This window comes from Leopardus geoffroyi, chromosome C3, assembly GCF_018350155.1.
Source record: "Leopardus geoffroyi isolate Oge1 chromosome C3, O.geoffroyi_Oge1_pat1.0, whole genome shotgun sequence".
Taxonomy (NCBI): domain Eukaryota; kingdom Metazoa; phylum Chordata; class Mammalia; order Carnivora; family Felidae; genus Leopardus; species Leopardus geoffroyi.
Window position 1 is genome coordinate 42,230,176 of NC_059338.1, and position 21,968 is coordinate 42,252,143.

General features: G+C 50.7%; 1 protein-coding gene across 3 annotated transcripts in view; it reads left to right on the top strand.

The window, feature by feature from the left end:
* The window catches only part of KIAA1614 (KIAA1614 ortholog), a 42,579-nt gene extending 24,973 nt beyond the window's left edge, over positions 1-17,606 (top strand). The window contains exons 6-10 of one of the 3 annotated variants that reach the window (XM_045452570.1): positions 417-573; positions 2,124-2,382; positions 11,320-11,447; positions 12,089-12,273; positions 16,393-17,606. In XM_045452570.1, the coding sequence (XP_045308526.1) occupies positions 417-573; positions 2,124-2,382; positions 11,320-11,447; positions 12,089-12,273; positions 16,393-16,586 (923 nt within the window). In that variant the 3' untranslated portion in view covers positions 16,587-17,606. The other 2 variants (XM_045452569.1, XM_045452571.1) reach the window with 2 other exon arrangements.
* Positions 17,607-21,968: the final 4,362 nt, after the last annotated feature.

Sequence of the window (21,968 nt, forward strand, 5' to 3'; positions counted from 1 at the left end):
AAATGCTCCAAAAATGGCACTTGTCACTAAAACTATTAGACATCACATCCGGCAAGACTGTAGTTTTCACCCCAGGAATGCAAACTTTCCCTGTTCCCAACTGTCTTGATGCGTTTTCCCGTGTCTCCTGATACAGGAGGGACACGACTTACCACAGCTCCATCGCTGCACAGACATTTCTGAATCATCTGTGTGCCAGGCGCTGTGCCGCGGGTGATGGGTTCTGGCAGTAAACAAGACCCCTCATGCCCGGCCTGCTTTGTGGGTGCCTGACCACTGCCTCCACTGCTCTCCTGGGGCCCCCAACTCTCTCCAGCTTCCTCTGGCTCTCTTGCCTCTGTTTTTGGGCTTGTCCCCTCCCCTGACCATGACCTGTGGTGGTGGCTCTGTGACAGGGAGGGCTGCGGCTGTTGCAGGAGGACTCCAGGGCTTTCTCGGCTCAGCAGCTGTTGGCATTGTCAGCTCTGTGGGCATCACCCTCTCCCTGGCCTCAGAGGAGTCAGAGTCCAGCCAGGAACCAGAGGGAGGCCTGCAGAGGACAGAGTTGAGTTCCAGAGGGCATGTGTCAACCCGGTGAGTAACGGGAGCAAGAGCCCTGGCTGCAGGAGGTGGGGGAGCAGGGGCACTGGGTGGGAAAAGAGACCCTCCCCCCCCCACCACCCCCCCTCCCACCGGCATGACTAACCTCACTGCTCCCAAATCCTTAGAGGGTTCCTCAACGTATTCTGGACATGGCACCATAACACTTCTCTCCCAGCCATTTTTCAGTCTGAGGTATTTGCTTATTCATTCACCAGGCCTCACGCTCCAGGTACTGTGCCCGGCACAGCTGAGCGGTCAGTCCCAACCCTCAGGGTGCTCCCAGGATGAGGCTGTTTGAGAGGGCTTGTTTCTGACTTGGACGCAGAGGAAACAGGCCAGCATCCACCTTTCCGTTCTGTCCTTTAGTGCGGAGGGTCTGAGTCCTGGCCCTGGGGCCCCGGAGCCTCGGTGAGCCAGTGCTCTGGCCAGGCCCTTCTTTTCTGCACTACACGCCATTCCTGGCACCCCCGAGAGCCAGCTCTCCCTCGCCAGCGCTGTGTGCTCCCCAGAACTGCAGACCCCTACCTCCGGTTTCCCGGGACGCCTCCACGAGGGTGCCTGAGACACCCTGACGCAACCGCTTCCCAGGTCCTCTTCCCAGCAGACATGCGATCCACGCGGTGATCCTATCCACGTGCTGTCATCTTGGCCACTCCCTCTTCCTTCCCTACCTCCCTGACCCACTGGCATGTCGCCTCCAGCTCCTGCATCCTCCTTTGTCACCTTCCTCCTGGGTCTGAGCTGCATTACTTCCTTCTGACAACTGTCTGCTCTCTGCCTTCACTCTTGCCTCCACACTTCCATCTGCACACAGCAGTCAAAAGATATCTTTTTAAAACTGCAATGAAATAATGTCATTTCTCCTGCTTACAACCCCCGGTGATTTTTTTTTTCTCCCACTTGGGATAGAATCCCAGCCCCCTTCCTTGGCTTAAGTGCTCAAGGTAATCTGGCACACCTGCCTTACCTCATCCGGTCCCTCTTTCCCCCCTTGCTCGCTGCGTCCCAGTGCTGGTGGCCTGGCCCTGTTGTGTTCTGGAACTCTGAGAGCCTCTTCCTGCCCCAGGGCTATGGCGTTGCTGTGGCCTCGACCCAGGATTTCTCACCTCCAGCCTCGGCAGGATGGCTCCTTCTCATTCAGCTTCCGGCTTAAACACCATCTTCTCAGAAAGACCTTCCCCGGCCACCCTGTCACTCTCTGCTCGACATTTCTCAACAGTCGCTGTGGTTTTTCTCCTTTGTTCACTAGTCTGTTGTCTGTAAGCTCCTGAGAATAAGGGCCTTGTCTGTTTACCACAAGCCCCAGTGCCTAGAAGGCACAGAGGCTCTGAGGGTCTTGTCTGAGCTCTCTTCCCTAAAAGCCACCCTAGCAGAGCATCCTGCACACGCCCTCTCAGCCTCTCTTTCTGCAGCCACAGTCTCGGCCTCCACCAGGCCTGGGTGCTGGCCCAGCCGGGGCCCACGGGGCCCTGAGGTGCTGTCTGCCCTGGCTTCTGCCCCTGCCCCCCGCTGTCCCCTTCATGTCCACCCTTGCATTTCAGAGCATCACCGGGGGTCAGTGCAGGACCCGGCGTGCCCTCCGCTACCCCTTCGGACAGGAGCAAGAAAAGCAGCAGCAGCTTGGCCTCTACCCTGGGGCTGAAAAAGCTCTTCTTGGCCCTGGGCCAGGGCACAAGGCCCAAGCTGGGCAAGGCCCGCAGCTACAGCGTGGAGCAGCTGCGGGCCCCTGCGCCTGGCCCGGCGTCACACACCAGCGCTCCCAAAGTGAAGAGAGCCCCATCGTTACAGTCCCTGCATCTGGTGAGTCTGAAGGGCACGAGCCAAAAGGTGGGCGACACCAGCTGCCCATGGAGTGGAAGGTGACAGGAGGAATGAAGTGCAGAGGAGGCCACCTCAGGGAGCCCAGGTGGAGAAGGGGAGGCTACTGGGCTCCCCACAGTTGACCCATGAGACCTGGCTTCCCCTGGACACCATGGGGTGGGCAGCATCCCACGGTTCTGTTCTTCCAGCCAGCTGCCCCAGCACGGGCTCATCCTAACCTCCTCCTCCTCCTCCCCCCACTTCTCTCCCTCAACTCTGCCCCCTCTGCCAAGACCTAGAGTCTACTGCCCGATCATTTCGGAACCTTCTCCATGGTCACAGTGACTCTGTTAGTCTAGCACAAATCACTCCACACCCAGACCAACACAACAGCCTCCTGACTGACATCCCTGCCACGTCTGTCCCCACCTGGTTCCATAGGGGTCCTTCTGATGGGCACATCTGGTCATGCTGCCCCCTTGCTGATCATCTGCCTTTGGCCCCTTACCACCCACAGGATAAAGTGCAGATCACCTGACATGGGTGAAGGGCTTCTGTGATCTGCCTTCATCTCTCCTCAGTTGCCTTCTAACACCTGACCCATTATCTTTGACCTTGCAGTTCTGTAATCAGGCCATACACTCTCTGACTTTGAACCTTCACTTGAAATGTTTCCCCCACCTTCTCTCCCTGCTAACGTCTGCTCATCCATCAATACTTCAGGAATTGCCTCCTCCATGAAGCCACTTCCAGTCCTTTCTTGGGCTGAGCTAAGGGGCCTCTGCTCTGTGTTCCCATCTCATCCTGTGCTTCCCTCCTTTAGGGAACTTGCCACATAGTATTTTAATTGATTTTTGTCTGTCTCCCCTCACTGGGGTGTGAATTCTTTGAGGGAACACTGCTTGATCTTTCTCTTCCTAGGACAGGTTCCCCCGCTGTCCTAAAGTAGAGCATTTCCTGTGAAAACTTCCATAAGCCGAAATGGTATACATTGAAGAAGCAATTACCATTAAGTTATATGGAGAATTTTTGAGCACCCCCTGACCCAAAAAATAACCTCTTTCAGGCTTTTCTGATACCCTAGGACACATCTTGCTAATGGATACACAAAATAAATCGAGATGAAGCACAGATGCTCACACTGTTCAAAGCTATTGTGGCTTGATGCTAAGATGCTGAGTGGAGTCCCTGGGGAAGGAGCTTGGTGGGGCCACTTTGGGTGCACTGCCCCATAATGGCTCACTGCAAAACAAATGCTGAATGCTATTTTTGCTTTTCACCTCTTTTTGTAAAAGTGAAAATCCTCCGGATTTCTTTTGGTTAGTCAAAACAGGTACTAATGTAGGTCTTTCATAAAAGCAAACTTTCAAAAAGTGGGGGATGCTCCTGTGCTGAGTACAATGGCTAATACATAAATGTATGTAAGACACAGTGAATGAACAGGTGAGTCAGTGAGTGTATGAATGAATGCAGGGCGGCTAGCCGAAGGTCTCTCTCCATGTGCTAGCAGATAAACCAACAGCAAATCAACAATGGTGTGCTAACTCCCAACTAATTTTCTGAAAACCCTGCTCTGTTCCAGGTGTTTCCGGGTATTATGTTTGTTCTTTTGTTCCCTGCCCCTGTCCTTTTTGCAGAGCAACGGCAGGTGATTGTGGTTTGGGGCAATGCAGACTTCCATTTTTCAGGCTGCAGTGGGGGAGAGAATGCAGGCTGAATGAAAATGCCATCAGTTTGTCTTGTACCAGGAGCCGTACCTAGTATCCGGTCGGTGCTCACTACGTATTTGCTGGATGAATCAATGGAAGGCTAAGAAACAGAAGCAAAGAGATAGTAAGCAGAAAAGTCTAGAGTGACGCCGTGCTCCAGGAATTCACTTTCCTCGTGAAGTTAGGTTTGTCCCTTGTGTGTCTGAGCCATGGCATCCGGATGTATCACCATCAGAACTTCGATCTCTGTAAACCCTCGAGGGAAATGACCACGCCGTTGGTGTGGCAGTGAGGTTATCAGCAATGTAAGCTGCGTGGGCAAAGATAGAAAGGAAGCTGGCCAACAAAGGGTGGGAACAAGTGCAGGGCGGACTGAGCATCACAGAGAACTGTTCAAGGAAGATAAAACAAGTCTCTGTCTCACTCGGAAATATTTGTGATAAATCTCAGGGGTAACTACCTCCTTTAAAAGACTGTCTTTTACTTCCTTAGACTCTGGAGCTGCCAAATGTGGACAGGTGCTGGCTGGATCTGATGTTCATGTTCATGTCCACCTCCTGGGTGGGCAGTGGCCCCGTTCTCACACCCAACCACACTGGTGGCTTCCACGACACCACCCCCCTCCCCCCCACAGCCATGGCTTTTTGACAGTTGACCTTGCATCATCTGGAGTGCTGTCCTCTGTCTTCTCCTTGGGGAACTCCTCGTCTTTCAGGTCTGAGTTAAGCAGGACTTCTCCCAGGAAGCCTTCCTTAATGCTAATATAAGGCTAGGGCCCCCTCTAAACCTCTTGATAACATCACTTACTGCTTGAGAGTGTGGGTTCCAAATGTGATAAATAATATGCATTGTATTTGTTTAAAAGTCTGCTACTCCCTGCCTACATCTCCACCACCCCCACCCTCACAGTAGCCTCCTCATTGGGTCAGTTTCTAGAGCGCAGATCTAATCTTACAACCTTCTGATTAACATCACTCGTTGGCTCCTTAGCAGGCCATATAAGGTCCTTCCAGTTCTGGCCTCAGGCTCCAGCCCATCTCCTATCACCTCTGCAGCCCAGCCACCCAAACCGTGTTCCAGAACATATGCTTTCTGTCGTCTCTCCATGTCTTTGCACCTGTTTCTTCTGCCTGGAGCACCCTTACCAGTCTTCACCCGGGGAGCTCATGCTTCAAGCCTCACTCAGGCGTCAGTTTCTCTAGTGTCCCCAAACTTCCTAAACTGGAGTCTCTCTCTGCTTCCCTGCACATCCATCTTTTAGCCCAGCACTTACATGTATTTAGGGCTGTTAACTCACCTGTGCTCACCCCACCTCCACTGATGGGTGAACTCCTTAAGGTATGTTTGTCTTGTCCACCTTTTAATGTAGAATATTTTAAGGTGCATACTTACATTTTTTAAAAAATTCCAGTATAGTTAACATACAGTGTTATATTAGATTCAGGTATAGAATATAGTGATTCAACAATTCTGCTTAATACCCAGTGCTCATCAGGATATGTGTACATGATATGTGTACTCTTAACCTCCTTCATCTATTTTGACCATCCCCCTACACACCTCCCCTCTGGTAACCACCTGTTTGCTCTCTATAGTTAAGAGTCTGTTTTTTGATTTGTCTCTTTTTCTCTTTGTTTATTTGTTTTGTTTCTTAAATTCCACATATGATTGAAATCATGTGGTATTTATCTTTCTCTGACTGACTTATTTTGTTTAGCATAATACTCTGTAGATCTATCCATGTTGTTGCAAATGGCAAGATTGCATTCATTTTAATGGCTGAGTAATATTCCATTATATATATAACCATTTATCTAAGTACCTATCTATATTTATATTTATCCATTCATCTATCAGTGGACACTGGGACTACTTCCATAATTTGGCTATTGTAAATAATGCTACAGTAAAATAGGGGTGCATGTATCTGTTAGGATTAGTGTTTTCATTTTCTTTGGGTAAAAACCCAGTAGTGGAATTGCTTTTCTATTCTTCCTTCGTTCCTTCCTATTCTATTTTCTATTCTTTTCTGTTCTTCCTTTTCTATTTTTTTGGATTACTTTGAGAAAAATAGTATTAATTCTTCTTTAAATGTTTGCTAGAGGGGCGTCTGAGTGGCTCAATTGGTTAAGCATTCAACCCTTGATTTTGGTTCAGGTCATGATCTCATGGTTTGTGAGCTCGATCCCCACATCAGGTTCCATGCTGACAGTATGGAGCCTGCTTGGGATTCTCTCTTTCTCTCTCTCTATCTCTTTCAAAAAAATAAATACACCTAAAAAGTAAAAAATAAATAAATGTTTGGTAGAATTCACCTGTAAAGCTTTCTGGCCCTGTACTTTTATTTGGAGTTTTTTGATTACTGATTCAACTTAATTGCTGGTATTCAGTCTGTTCTAGTTTTCTATTTCTTCCTGATTTGGCTTTGGGAGGTTATATGTTTCAGGAATTTATCTGTTTCTTCTAGGTTGTCCAGTTTGTTTCATAATATTCCCTTATAATCCTTTGTATTTCTGTGGTGTCATTTGTTATTTCTCGTCTTTCGTTTCTGATTTTGTTTATTTGAATCCTCTCCTCTCCCCCTCTTTTTTTTTTAAATTTTTTTATGAGTTTGGCTAAAGGTTTATTGGTTTTGTTGATCTTTTCAAAGAACCAGCTCCTGGTTTTATCGAACAGCCAATAAGGTTTTTTTTTTAGTTTCTATTTTGTTTGTGCTCTAATATTTATTATATCCTTATATATTATATCTAATACTTATATCCTTCCTTTTGCTTGTTTTGAGTTTTGTTTGTTGCTCTTTTTCTAGTTCCTTTAGTTGTAAGGTTAAGTTGTTTATTTGAGATTTTTCTTGCTTCTTGAGGTAAGCCTGTGTTGCTGTAAACTTCCCTCTTAGAACAGCATTTGCTGCATCCCAATGATTTTGGACCATTGTGTTTTCATTTTTATTTCTCTCCATGTATTTTTTAATTTCTTCATTGATTTCTTGGTTGACCCATTCATTTCTTCTTAGTTGCAAGTTATTTAACCTCTATGTATTTGTGTTCTTTCCAGATTTTTTTCTTGTGGTTGATTTCTAGTTTCAACTAGAAACTAGAAAAGATAAGAAAAGTGGTCAGAAAAGATACATGGTATGACTTCGATCTTTTTGAATTTGTTGAGACTTGTTTTGTGGCCTAATATGTGATCTGTTCTGTAGAATGTTCCATGTGCATTTGAAAAGAATGTATATTTAGATGGAATACTCTGAATATATCTGTTAAGTCTGTTTGGTCCAGTGAGTCATTAAAAGCCACTGTGTCTTTGTTGATTTTCTGGTTGGACAGTCTGTCCATTGATGTTAGTGGGGTGTTAAAGTCCCCTACTATTATTGTATTACTATCGATTACTTCCTTTATATTGTTATTAATTGCTTTAAGAATTTGGGTGCTTTCATGTTGGCTACATTAATACTTATAATTGTTATATCTTCTTGTTGAATTGTCCCCTTAATGGTGATATGGTGTCCTTCTTTGTCTCTTGTTACAGTCTTTGTTTTCATGTCTATTTTGTCTGATGTAAGTATTTCTACCCTGACTTTCTTTTCACATCCTTTTGCATGATAAATACTTCTCCATCCCCTCACGTTCAATCTTCAGGTGTCTTTAGGTCTAAAATGAGTCTCTTGTAGGCAGCAGGTCTTGCTTTTTTATCCATTCCATCACCCTATGTCTTTTAACTGGAGAGTTTAGTCCACTTACATTCAAAGTAATTATTAACACATATGTACCATTTTGTTACTTCTTTTGGGGTTGTTTTTGTAGTTCTTCTCTATTCATTTATGTTGCTTTTCTCTCATGGTTTGCTGGCATTCTTTAGTCATATACTTGGATTCCTTTCTCTTTATTTTTTGTGTATGTGTTACTGGTTTTGATTTGTGGTTACTGTTAGGTTTGTATATAACATCTTCTGCATATAGCAGTCCATATTAAGTTGATGGTCACTTCAGTTTGAACCCATTCTTTACTCCTCTCCCCACTCCATGTTCTAAGTATATGGTGTCATACTTTTCAGCTTTTTCTTTTGTGAATATCTTGACTGATTTTTTATAGATACACTTAATTTTACCGCCTTTGTGCTTCATAGTTTTCTTACTCCTACTTATAGTTTTTCCTTTCAACTCACAAAACTTCCCTTCAACATTTCTTATAGGACTGATTTAGTGGTCATGAACTCCTTTATCTTTTGTTTCTCTGGGAAACTCTCTATCTCTCCTATTTTGAATGATGGTCTTGCTGTTTAGAGTATTCCTGGCTGCAGATTTTTCTTTCCAGCACTTTGAATATATCATGCCACTCCTTTCTGGCCTACAAAGTTTCTACTAAAAACCAGCTGATAGCCATATAGGGTTTCTTTTGTATGTAACTGTTTTCTCTTTACTGCTTTTAAAATTCTCTTTATCACTACTTTTTACCTTTTTAATTACTAAGTGTCTTGGTGTGGACTTCAACATTTCATTGGGTTGATTTTGTTGGAGGTTCTTGTGCTTCCTGGCTCTGGATTTCTGTTTCCTTTCCCAGATTTGGGAAGTTTTGTGCCCCCTTTTCCTTCTCTTCTCCTTTTGGGATCCCTATAATGAGAATGTTTTTATACTTGATTGTGTCGCTGAGTTTTCTAAGTCTGTTTTCATTTTTTTTTAATTTTTTTTCTCTCTGCTGTTCAGCTTGATTGCTTTCTATTACTCTGTCCTCCAGGTCAGCGATCCATTATTCTGCTTCCTCTAGTCTACTATTTATTCCTTCTAGTGTGTTTTTAATTTCAGTTATTGAGCTTTTCATCTCTGATTGGTTCTTTTTTATATTTTCTATCTCTTTGTTAAGGGTCTGAGGTCCTCCACTCTGTTCTCAAGTCCATTGAGTATGTTTATGACCATTATTTTAGATTCTTTATCAGGCATTTTACTTATCTCCATTTTGTTTAGCTCTCTTGCTGTGATTTTGTACTGTTCTTTCACTTGGGACATATTTCTCTGTCTCCTCATTTTGTCTAATTCTCTGTGTCTGTTTCTGTGTGTTAGGAAAGTCAGCTATGTCTCCTGCTCTTGAAAGTAGTGGCCTCGGGGTGCCCGGGTCATTCAGTTGGTTAAGCATCTGACTTCAGCTCAGGTCATGATCTCACAGTTTGTGAGTTTGAGCCCCACGTCGGGCTCTGTACTGACAGCTCAGAGCCTGGAGCCTGCTTCAGATTCTGTGTCTCCCTCTCTCTCTGCTCCTCCCCCACTCATGCTCTGTCTCTCTCTCCTTTTGAAAATAAATAAACATTAAGAATTTTTTGAAAAGAAAGTAGTGGCCTTATGAAGAAGAGGTCTTGTAATGTACTGTAGTGTAGTGTCCCCTGTTCCCCAGAACCTGGTGCTTCGGGGGTGTCTCTTATGTGTGTTGCATTTACCCTTCTGTTGTGGCTGAGCTCTTTTTGCCTTTAGTCCAGTTGTCTGCAATGACTGTCTTTACCTGTTGTGGGCAGTGTTTGGCCCCTGTGGTATTAGTGGCCACTCCTGACCTGCCTTAGGCTTGAGCTAAGTCAGAGTAGGCATTTGCCAGAGATGCAGTAGCACTGAACTACAAGGCTCTTTCTCTGCATTGTCCTCTGAGAAGCTTTTGTTGGTGGGTGGGGCCTATGTCAGACCAGATTGTGGTGCTAGGGCCACACACTGTTGTGTGTGGTTGTTTTCCCCTCTCTTCAGGGTAGGAGTCACTGTCAGGGCTTCTTTACACACTGCCAGACTTGTGGCACCACTTTTGGATGCACTACGAGGCTTATTGGAGGGGGGCAGGGCCACAGGAGAATGAGGGGGTGGGCAGTGCTGTTAGCAAGTTAGGTGGAGAGTGTCAGCACTGTGCTGGTTCCCCCAGCTGTCTGTGTATCTAGGCTGTGGGGCCGGGGAGGGAAATGGTTCCTATCAACTTTTTTGTTCCTAGAGAATTCTCCCAGAGATCCCTGCCCTTCTAGCACAGGCTCTGAGATTAGTAAACAAATCTCCCTCCCATATACCCCAGGCATTTTTCAAATTGCTGCTTCTCTATGCTGTACCTCAGTGGGGCTTTTGTTGTGCTGTCTCTTTAAGGGTGGGGATTCAGTTTCCCATCATCTTCCCAAGTCTCCCAGATCCAAGGCCACTGATTTTTCCAGGTGTTAAGCCTCGCTGATTTTAAGAACTGGCAAAATTAGGGGCGCCTGGGTGGCTCGGTCAGTTGAGCGTCCGACTTCGGCTCAGGTCATGATCTTGCGGTTTGTGAGTTCGAGCCCTACCGCGGGCTCTGTGCTGACAGCTCAGAGCCTGAAGCTGCTTCGGATTCTGTGTCTTCCTCCCTCTCTTCCCCTCCCCTGCTCATGCTCATGCTCTGTCTCTCTCTTTCTCTCTCTCTCTCTCAAAAATAAACATTAAAAAAAATTAAAAAAAAAAAAACTGGCAAAATTAGGCCCATCTGGTTTTCAAAGCCAAATGTTATGGGGATTCATCTTCCCTGTGCAGGTTCCTCATGCCTGATGTACCTGATGTGAGGATCTGGTCCCCTTGTCTCTCTGCACCCAGCCTCCCTCCCTCCTTGGGACAGTCCTCTAGGTCCATTTAGCTCCCACGGAAATCTCTACCCCTCCTACCCTCTTGGACATGGACTCTTCTCTACATTTAGCTGTGGAGAGTCTGTTCTACCAGTCTTTGGGTTGTTTTCTGGTTATCTAATATGGTGTTATATAACTATATCCATAGGACTAGGTGAGTTTAGGATCTATGAACTCTGCCATTTTCCCTGGAAGTCCTTAGATAAACATTTTTAATGTGAATAACCATAAAAGGGATACTAAACAATCACAAAATATTTAATATTTTAATTCTAAAATCGTATTTATTATTCTGTAGTTAATTTGCTTTCACTTTTTTCTTAGAGAAAATTAGATTTTCATAATCAATGAAATTATTAGTATTCTAGTAGTACTAAGTTATTTCAGCCAAAGAAAATTGAGCCTGCAGATCACCTGTATGGGTCCATCTTCTTAAGTAAATCATAGTGATTCCTGATGGGCACTTTGAAGTAGTGACAAAAACTTGTATCATTACTGTCTTAAAAAACCCTCAGGTTCATGGATGGGGTAAGGTTTCTGTCGACTCCCGCATCTCCCCCCCCCTCCCCCCCCCCCCCCCCCGCCCTCTCCATGGCTTTTCTCACCTGCAATATTGGACCTTTACCACCAGGTGTCACCATCTCACCATCATCGGAAAGCTGTCTCCTTTCAGAACCTCCATTCTCTGCTGAGTGGCAAGGGGGACAGGTCCAGCCTCTACGTGGTAGGAGAGCCAGGGGACTACAGTGCAGATGTCCGGTAAGAGTGGGCAAGTGGTGTAGGAGTAAACTCAGAGCATGGGCAGTGGAGCTATGGGCTTAACTCCTTCCTGCCTCGGGAGCCAGAGGAGTCTTGGAACCCACACCTCAGTGCCTTGCCCTGTGCAACTGGGCTCTGAGAAGGTGTGGAGTTGGTGGAATGGGTAGAGTTGGAAGGTTCGATTCCTCTATCCCTCTGCTATCTAACAACATCCTGAGATCAGAGAGCTTCCTTAACCCAGTTAAAGATCAGGTTAGAGATCCAGAGACGGGGCCCCCAAAGAAGCACTTGACCTGGGACCCTGCCTAGAGAAGTCCCACCCATTGATGAGATCCTCTAGCTGCTCTTACCCGGGGCCCCATGGAGGGTCTTGAGGTGGCCTGTTCACCCCTGGAATTTTTATGTAACATTATAGCTTTGTTAGATTCTCGGAGAGGTCTCTGCACCCACAAAGATTTGAAACACGTGTCCAGGCGGGGGTAGCAGGGGGCACCGCTGTGACAACCCTCCAGTCTTGATCCTAGCAGGTTGTTTTTGCTGGTTGAGGCCAGTCAAGAGGCATCTGTCACCTTTAAGGTGGGGAATGGTGGGGTCCCAGTGCCCAGTCCTCCTTGCACTCACTGTCTCTGGTCCCCTGGCAGGCCAGCCAAGGCCCCACCCCAGCGTGCCCTCAGCGTGGAGGATGTGAGCGCCCCCAGCCAGGCGCGCACAGTGGGTCGTGTGGTGGAGGTGTTCCCAGACGGCACAACCCAGCTGCAGCTACAACGCTCCCCGGAGGGCACTTTTGGCTTCTGTGTGGCCTCTGGGAATGGGCGCCGGGACTCAGGTAAGCGGCCCCCCCCCCCCCCACCTTTCTGGGCTCCACATCCCTGGGGCCTTAGTAAACCACAGCAATGCCTTTTGGCCGTGATCATTTCCAGTCTGTGGCTGAGAAGTGGAGCTCTCAATGCAGACAGCCTCTTAGCAAAAGGACTGGAATTCTCCCTTCAGGCACTCTTCTGGAAGGGTCTGGTGTGGGGCTGCTGGAGGGGGCAGAGATAGCAAGCCTGACTCCAGTGCCCCTCTGCTCTCTGCTGACGTCTTGAAATCAGAATCTTGAAGGCCATCTTTTTGTTGTAGTGCCCAAGGGAGACTGTGCCTGCTGGTTCCCGGCGATCCCTTTGATGTGACTGATGTGTTTAATGGTTCCCTTCCTCCAGCTGCTGAGTATGTCTGGGCATGTGGAATGTGCCTGCCTGTCTGTGCGTCCAGGTCCCTCCCTCGGCGCTGGCTCCAAAGGGTGATGTTCACAGGGATCCTGCCCTGGCTGTACTCTGCTGAGGAGGGTTTAGTCCTGTGCTTTGATCTCCTAGGTCAAAGTCATTTAACCTGGGAAAAATCTGCTCACTGCCAGATATGCAGACCACAGCAAGTTCTGACATCTGATCCATCATTCATTGTTTCAGCACGTTTATACTGAGCACCTACTAGGTGTTTTAGATGCTGGGTATCTGGCAGTAAACAGAACAGACAGAACTCCTGTCTTCAGGAGTCCACATTCCAGTGAGGGAGATAGACTATATCTACAAAAAGGTTTGCATTTGTATACGTTTTGCATTATATGTGCCAGAGAGCCGAAAGTACTGAGACACAAACCCAAACAAAGCAGGGTAAGGGCCCGAGAGCGGGGGGATGGGAGTGCCCGTGGGAGCAGGGGGCGACAGCTTTTCTGTGCAGAGGACACAACAGCACTTACAGGAGTGAAGGAGCAGCAGTATGGTGTCTGGAGAAAGAGCGTTCCAGGCAGAGGGAAGGGGCTCGAAGAGGCCCAGAGGGTGGGAATGAGCTTGGCTGTCAGAAGACCTGCAAGGAGGTGGATCTGGACAGAGTGGCAAGAGGAAGAGACAGCGCTGAGCCCAGAAGGGCTTTGGCTTTCCCGCCAAGTGAGCTGGGAGCCACCAGGGGCTTGGAGCAGGGACTATTATTGTGCCCTGATTTGTGCTTGTAACACTGTTGCTGACCAGCTGCTGGACTGTGAATGGACGTTAGTGGGTTAAAGGTGGACCAGGGAGACCGGTTTTAAAGTTATTTCAGTGGAAAAACTTGATAGTGGCGACTTGGGCTGGGGGGTGGGAGCAGCGGAAATGGTGAGAAGTGGTTGCATTCTGGTTGACTTGAAGGCAGTTTGACTCAGTTTGCTGATGGATTTTCTATGAGCGTGAGAAGAAGAAAATGAGTTTCTCCCCACTCTAGACCTTAGGAGGGTACAATGACCTCACAGGGAGATGGCATTTGTGAACCTATACTGATCATCATACAGCAATCAGCAGACTGTTAGCTACTCCACCTTTTCCCTCAGCTTCCTCCCTCCTCAGGTGAGAGGTGGTCGGCCTCCCAGAGGGGCGGTACAGAGGCATAGAGTTAGACAACACGGCATGGTTCGTACTCCAGAGCCTCTGCTGGCTGTGTGACCTTGAGCAGGTTACTTAACCCCTCTGAGCCTCAGTTCTCTAATCTGTAAAATGAAAATAATAAAACCTACCTGGAAGAGTCATAAGGAGCATCCAGTGATGTGCATAGGAAAATGCCCGGCTCTTTTCTCCCCTTCCCTCTTCAGAAAGAGAACTTGTATTTGGGGAGCAGAACTCCAACAGGGACCACCGTGATCTGTACCGCCTGTCCGTGTGAGGTCACACACAACCAGACATGGTGCTATGTGCCTCATGCTCCCCAAAAGTCCCGTTAGGCCCCTTTGCAGACCGTGGGAGCCCCTCCCCCACCTGTCATGGAGTTGATGTCGGATGGGCAGGGGTCTGTAATGATCAAGGGCTCCTTGGGCTCCGCCCTGGCCTGCCCCCCAGGGCACCCCTCCCCTGGGTTGGTACGACCTCTCCCCTGCCCTCTCCTGCTACAGTTGGCCATCGGCTATAACACAGAGATCCGCAGGCACCCGGAGCATGACTGGTCCTGGGGCCTCCTTGCCACAGACTGGCCTCCAAACGCCACGGCTCCACTTCTGCTGGGCCTCAGGCGGGCCGTGAGCTGGGGCTGGTCTGCATTCCCCGCTAAAACATCAGGATGCTGGGGTTCACTTGCTGGCTGTCACATCCGATTGTATACAAGCATTTGAGAACAGCAGGCTTTGTCTTCTGCTTCTGAGTACCATAGAGACCATACATGCTTAACAAAGGCCATTTCCAGCAGGCAATAAATACCTACAACAGCGGTCTCTCTGTCACATTTTTGTCATGACTTTCCATTGTGAAGCCTACCTCAGAGACTCCTCGAGAACGCTGGCACGACGTCAGTGTCTGTCTGGTCCAGCTTTGGCCGCTACATGCTTCTGGGGTTTCTCATCACTCTGCACCCGCCTGTCTGCTGTAGGGCAGCCATTTCTGTAGGCAGCACACTGCCTCCCCCACGCTACCAGCACACTGACGAGGCAGGCAAGCGGGTAGAGCCCCCAGACGGAAGAGGTGGAAGATGGGGCCGGGAGAAAAGCTTCACGCAGCGGATGGCAGGCAGGCGGGAGGGCAGGGAGGCGACCCTGCGGCAAAGGCACCGATCGGCCAAGAAGCACCTAGAGGGAGTTCCACGACTCAGCCCCGGGAGAGGGAATGTGTCAGAAGATTGGTTTTGCTAAACTCAGAGTTATCAGCCTTCAGGTGCTTTAAAGGAGATGGTGGTGCTTCCAGACTCCCATTTCAGTGGGCAGCTTTGGACAGCTTGCTTTCTGTTGGGGCCAGAAGCTGGGCTGAGCAAAGCTCCTATGGGGCTGTGGGGAGCAGAGGGAGGACCTCCCCTGGCCCGAGTGTGTTAAATGCCTTCAGGCCAGAGTCGGAAGAACCGGGTGAGGTGCCCTATGCGGCCCTTTCTAAGGACGCTGATTCCAGGAAGAGGAGTAGAGAGCAGCGTGCAGGCCAGGCCAGCCCGGGCTGGGCAGCAGTGAGGGTGTCTCTGGTGGGGCTGAGCTGCCCACTGAGTTCCACAGGTGATGTCTGCTGCACACAGTCCGCACCCCAGGCTTGTGCTCTCAGATACCTGCGTGCACTCAGCCTGTGAAGCGGGGTGGTGGCCAGCTTTCCCTGAAAGACCCTTTAATCTCTAAGTCCAAGGGGAGTTTGGAAGGTTTTCGGCAGAAGTTGAGGTGAGAAGGGTCCTTCAGCAGGACTCCCTGCACTGTGTAGCCAGGAGAGGCAAGGGGAACTCAGCCTCGCCAGCCCCAAGCCTCCACAGGGCCTGCTCCACTGACGTGGGTTTGCCAAGTTGGACCCAGGGAAAGGGGAAGAAGCAGGCTCTCTCCAGCTCGCTCTGCACCTAAGAGACCCAGGGGATGTGGTCATACTGGCCAGCAGGGCCTTCTTAGGGGCAGTGTGGGGGACAGGATGTGTGTGAATAAAGGTCAAGTGAGCCACCACATCCGAGGAAAATTGAGGCTAGTGCTAGTCCTAGACAATAATAGGAAGCAAATCAGATTTGCATTTGACCTCAGCCACGTTCATTACTCCAGTGAGCCTTCCCACCACTCCAGCTACTTGAAGGTAGCAACTTGATCGTATTTATGAATCCTACCTAGCACAGTACCAGGCACATAGTAGGTCTTTTTCTTAATTTCCAACATCAGTTTCCTCCTTATTCTACAATCAAAGCTCATCCCAGAAAAAGATAAGGTTAGCTCATTCACACCGGGGTATACACAAATAATAACAGCTTAAAGGGCATTTTAAAAGAGGAGACAGAAAAATGAAATTATACCATGAGGGCAGGCACACTGTATCTATGTAGAAAGCCTTGTGGTTATGAGGTAGAATAATGAGGGTGTGTGTGTATGTGTGTGCATGGAGAAGTGCCCTGTGTGAGCACCTGCTTCCCCACCCCACGCTAACCAGCACCCACCTGGTCAGCGTTCCACAGAGCTGCGTGTCCTTGGATTTCACCTGTTAAATTGTTCTGTTTTCCTTTGCAGGGTTCTACGTGCAGGAGATAGCTGATTCGAGCATGGCCAAGCTGTACTCAGGGCTGCTGGGGGTAGGGGATGAGATCCTCGAGGTAAATGGGGCCAAAGTTGCAGGGCTGGGCTTGGCTCATATCAAGGAGCTCCTGGCCCACGCAGACAGCTTGTCAATCCGTGTGCTGAGGCAGAGGCCTGTCCCTCGGTGACCCAGCGGTGCTCCCGCCCCACACAGTCACTCCCGCAGAAGCCCTGAACTGGCCTAGGAGGAATGGAAATGCACTGCACAAAGCTGCTTTGTGGACCAAAGACAGATGACAGTGGCATGTAACCCCTGTGCCAGGGCGTCCGTGATTGACCACCATACGTGAGGGCAGGAGCCTGCTTGTGTGTTTTAAGGATGTTAATTTACGTGGAACTGGGGAAAAAAGACCTGGATCTCCTTCAATGCAAGAAGCGGGGTCAGCCTCTTTCCTTACCTTTGTTGGCAAGAGGAGAGAGAGGCGGCAGGTACTGGGGTTGGACCCTGACCACCTCTTCACCCCCAAGTCCTGTCCCACTCTCTGTCAAGGGCTCCCCCAGCCTTCCATACTCCAGAACCAAAGAAAGTTCTTGGCCATATTGGCCTTGAGCCTGCCTTTAAAGTCTCATTCCTTCCACATCCCATTGAACACCTTTGTTCTTTTTCTGGAAATGGGCAAAGTGTCCTGGAGTGACAGCCTTACAGCCCTTGGCCATATATTCCAAGCCAAACATTGGAACATGTGGTCTGGTGTGAGAACATCTGGGAGATGTTATCTGGTAGCCAGAATATTAAGAGTTTCTGGGAAATTTTTGTGATATATAAAGTTGAAGGGAAAAAAAAAACCAGACGAATTTCCAGGAAGAGCAGCCATGGCCAGTAGGACTGGCCAGCCCCGCCCCCACCAGCCTGCCCTCTGCCTCTGCCCAAGGCAAAACTGGAGCTGGCGGTGAGGGCCTGTCTTCCTTCTCCTGTAGAGTGTGGGCACGACTGTGGCTGGTGCCAGGCTGTCCCCAGCCACAAGCTCTCTGCTCAGACTCCCCGGTGGCAGCTGTGGGTGGGTCAGCAGGAAGTGCAATGACAGGGTACAGGCAGGTGGATGGGCTGTCTCACCAGGTTGCTTCCCTGCTCTAGGCCCAAAGGGTTGGGACTCTCTGGGAATGGACGGCCGTGTGTCAGTCTTAAATTATTAAAAAGCAAAGCTGAAGCTTCTCTCCAAGTCGCTAAATTCTGGGCTGGATGTTCACTTGACCTTGAGTGGCCAAGAGCAGGGGCCTGAATTGGGGGCAGAGGGAGGGAGGACACAGGGACAGAAGTGAACTGTATTTAGCATGCCAGAGGGAAGGCTAGGGTAGTCCCCCAGGGTTGGGGTGACAGCCAGGGTGGATGCAGAAGCCTCCAGGGAAGCCTCTCTCCAGTCCTCTGGCTGAGAGAGGAGCCTGGGGCAAGGTGCGTTTATGAACAGGGGAAAGAATGGAGCTAGGGGCCTCCGGTGGGTGATGCTGGGGTGAGGGGTGCAGTGAGCAGTTCAGTACTGTTTTAGAACTTGATAAAACACACAGCCTTAGTTAAAATGAGTGTTCATAGCAGCTTTCACTGGGCAAGGTCACTGAAGGGTAACATGTGGCCTGAGGGAAAGGTGATTGTGGGGGAGGGGACTGGCAATCCTGTGGAATGTATAGTGAATGTTCTCCTGGGTCCAGGCCTTACCTGCAGGAGCCAGTTAAAACTCCCTCTTTACTGCCCCCTGGAGGCTAGGGGGTGAAGGGTGCTCCCAGAGCCCCAGAGCGCTGCAGGATGGGGAGACTGAGCCACCTGGGATGGGGAATGAGGAGGGTGGCTCCAGCAGGTGAGCAGAGGGGCCAGTGAAACAAGTGTTTGGGCCTTCAGGGTGTGAAGAGGATGCTGGAACATCTCAGAGACCAACCTGGGGCCCCCAAAGCTTGCAAATGGCCCCATGGCAGGACAGGAAGTAGTCATGGGGAAAACACTGGCAGCTCCTATACCCCCAATTCCTGGCCTTGAGCTCATGAAACTTGGGAAATTTCATATTGAAAAAAACTTATGGGAGCAAAGGCACCTCTGTTTTCTCTTTATGGTGAGGACAACGTGCCTTTCCAGCTCCAGCCAGGAAGGAAGGGAAAGTAGGGGGCTCTGGCCAGGACAGGACTGGGAAAGGTCTCTAAGCAATACTGGGCATCTGCTTTTGTTACCTCCCAGGGCCAGGGCCAGGCTCTTGACACATCTTATTTAGTCCTTAAAAACAGACCTGCCATTTATGCCCTGTGTATCATCTGCCTTTACACAGATGGAGAGCTGAGTTGAGCAACAGTGACAGGACATTCAGACCTGGCCTCTCTGACTCAAGGCCACTCTTCCAGCTGTGACATCTCCCACCTCCCCCCCCCCCAAAAAAAAAAAAAAGGCTTGACAGAGGGGAGTAGACACTCTGGACTGTGTGAACTAGACCTGCACTTCTTCCTGAGTAACGTGAGGCCAGGGGCCCTGACTCGTGTAGGTGGGTGGGGACTTTGGTTCCTCCAGACACCTGCCTGACGTCCCCATCTGCTCTGTCTGGGGAGCTGCTAACCAGGTCAGCCCTGTGTCACCCACAGGACTGTCAGAAAGCGCCTGCTTAGAACCTAGTGGAGTAACTAGGAGCCAGGCCCTTTGACAGGCAAGGATCCCCTGGAGATGAGAAAGACAGGCTCAAGCTGCCATAGTCTCAGGGAGACACAAACATGCCCACATGGCCTGGTGTGTGCGGCAGGAGAGCCTGGCACCTGGCCTCTGAGGTAGACAGCCTGAGTGATCAGCTGGGGGGAGGGAGCTTACCGACAAGGGACACCCACGCAGGGTTTTGTAACATGAGTAGGAACTTACAGGAAGGATGAAGAAAAGGACGTCCAGGCACAGAAGATAACAAGCGTGAGCAAAGGTGGCTTTTTCCTGTACCTAACCTATGACCTTCCCCCATCCCCCCACCCCCCAGGGCAGTTTATTGGTATTCTGTGTCCAGAACTCTCTCCACAGAAGCCATCAGATTTGGGGACTACACAGAACAGAAAGTGGCTCCAACGTGGGCCTCAGACATGTCAATATCCTTAGGGTGACAGGTGGGGGTGGGGCGCAAGGTCAGAAGTCGCTAGCGGAAGCCGGGGGTGGGGGGATCTGGGAGGGAAGGGCGGTCCCTGGCCAACCTCCCTCCCACCGTCGCCTGCTAGAACCTTTTTTTTTTTTCAGGGCGCCTCTTCTCGGTGGCGGAGGGGCCGGCGGGGGGCGAGAGCTCATCTCCAAGGCGGAGTGCGGCCGGCACCAGGGAAGGGGGACCGAAATTTGTCGCGTGTCAGCGACCTGGAGGCGACTGTTCGCAGGCAACCGCCCCGCGCCCTCCCCGCCAGGCTACTCTGCTCCGACGCGCGTGTCGCCTGCAAGTCGGGACGGCCGGGCGGGGCGATCCCGCGGGTCCGGGCAGGTCGCACAGGCGGCTGGCTCCCCGCGGGTGCGCCCTCCCTGCCACTCGGCCACCCGGGAGGTGCCCTCCGCGCCGGCCTCCCGGCCTTTGTTGCGCGCCGCCCGCCCTCCCACTGTCGTGTCCGCGCTGTCCTTCCTGGCGTCCGCGGGGGCCGGCGCGGGAGACAGGGCTCTGGCCGCACTGCCCCGCCCCGGGGCCGCCCGGCCTGGCGCGGGCTCGGTTGGAGGCGCAGGACGGCTGGAGCCGGCAGTTTTCCAGAGGCTGGGGGCGGGGTGGGGACGGGTTGCACGCTCCCAGCCCCCAACAGACACACGACGCAGGAGCCCTCGCTGGGCGCCGGAGGCCGGGAAGAGGCTGGCTGGCCCTCACTTTGCCCCGGAGGGACGCACGGCTGGGGACCGCGGGAGCGGACAACCGGGAGGACTGGCCTGAGCAGGAGGGAGGGATGGGACGGGAAGCGAGGCGACTCAGGACTGGCACGCGTGGCGCGGGGCGCAGAATGGGGACCGGTACGCGCAGTGTTCCGAGTCTCACTCAGGATGGAGGAACCACAGGCGCAGCTCGGATTTGGGAAATGAAGGTTAATTCAAAGGCGTGCAGTCACTGTGCCGTCTCCCAGCCTGCTCTGCTCCTCCGATCTCCCAGAGCTCTGTTGGGGACGTTAAGGATTCAGTACTGAATCCTTGAGGCAATTCTGCGAGGAACGGACTACTTATCTCTGCTTGCAAACTGGCAGCCGAAGACTCAGGTTTAAATTATTTATCTAAGGTCACATTGCAAATATTACTAGGAGAATGGATTTGAACCTGGCCCTCTGTGACGGCCAGCCTGTGCACGTCCTCCCTCCTAGAACCCTGTGGGGCTCACCTCATCCGGAGGCCCTCGAACACCCGGGTTGGGCCGACCCCTGCCCCCAGCACCCCTGTCCCCCATCTTCACCAGGGCGGCGTGAGGGGTTCGGCTTCAGTTTTTCTGCAGGGAAATTGCCTTGGCGCTCCCATCTCCCCGCGGGGGGCGGGAGGAAGTGGGGAAAAGATAATTTTCCAGAACAGAGTTTCCGAAAAGCAGGCGTAACCCACTCGTGGGTCATGTCTTGTGGGTCGACACCAATATTTTAAAAAGTAGCGTTTCGCACAAGGCACATGTAGGTTTTGAGAACCAATTTTTTCAGAGGGGTGTGTGTGTGTGTGTGTGTGTGTGTGTCCTGAGCTGTAACTTAAAGGATCCTTCTGACCCCTGCTCTGGAGCGCGCTGAGAACACGCCCTCGGCACGGCCTGGGGGAGTGATGGTTGGAGGGGAGGCTGCCTCCGTCCTCTGTTACCTGGAGCTCCACATCCGACCTCCGCGACCTCTTCCAGCGGTGCGCTGCCTGCAGAACGCTGCTGAACCTTCCTGGACTGGTGGCTCGTCCGTATGTGCGTGGCCCCTAGGGGAAGAGGCATCCTTGATCCTACGGCCTTGCCGAGAAGCCCGTGTCCCAGGGGCAGGTTACAGTGAGGTGACTGGACTTCCTGGTCCTCCAAACCGGCCTCCGTGCAGTGGGATTCCCGCGTGGGTACTTAGGGGCAGGAGCTGTTGGATCCCTGATCTGGCCACGCCCCAGATTCCCGCATTCATTCACCCATTTCCTGCTGCTAATTCGTATGCCCTTGCTGGAACACCCTTTCCCTTGTCCACCCGGGGACTCCTTGGCAGCCTTCAAAAATACTAGAGATGCCTGTCCAGCTGTCCAGGGAAGCATTCCAGGAACACCTGCATGCTGACTTTGTTCCTCTTCCCTGTGCTCCCATATAAGTGCCAGGGCTCTTTATTGTGGCTCTCTTTTCAAATAGAGTTTCTTGCTTATCCTCCATCAAACTTACCTGGCAACACCTGGGCTTCCCTGGTCCATCTGTTCAACCCATTTCCTACCCCAAATCCCCAGGTTGGTTCTGGAGCCATTTACAAGGCTGTCACCGGATCCCCTCTCTCCCCTCCCCCTCTCTCCCTCCCTCCCCACCATCCTCTCTGAAGTTTCCCTCCTTCCTACAGAGCCAGAGCACCTGCTTAGAAATGGCAGCAGCCTTCCTTGGCAAGAAGCTCTGCCCAGCTCT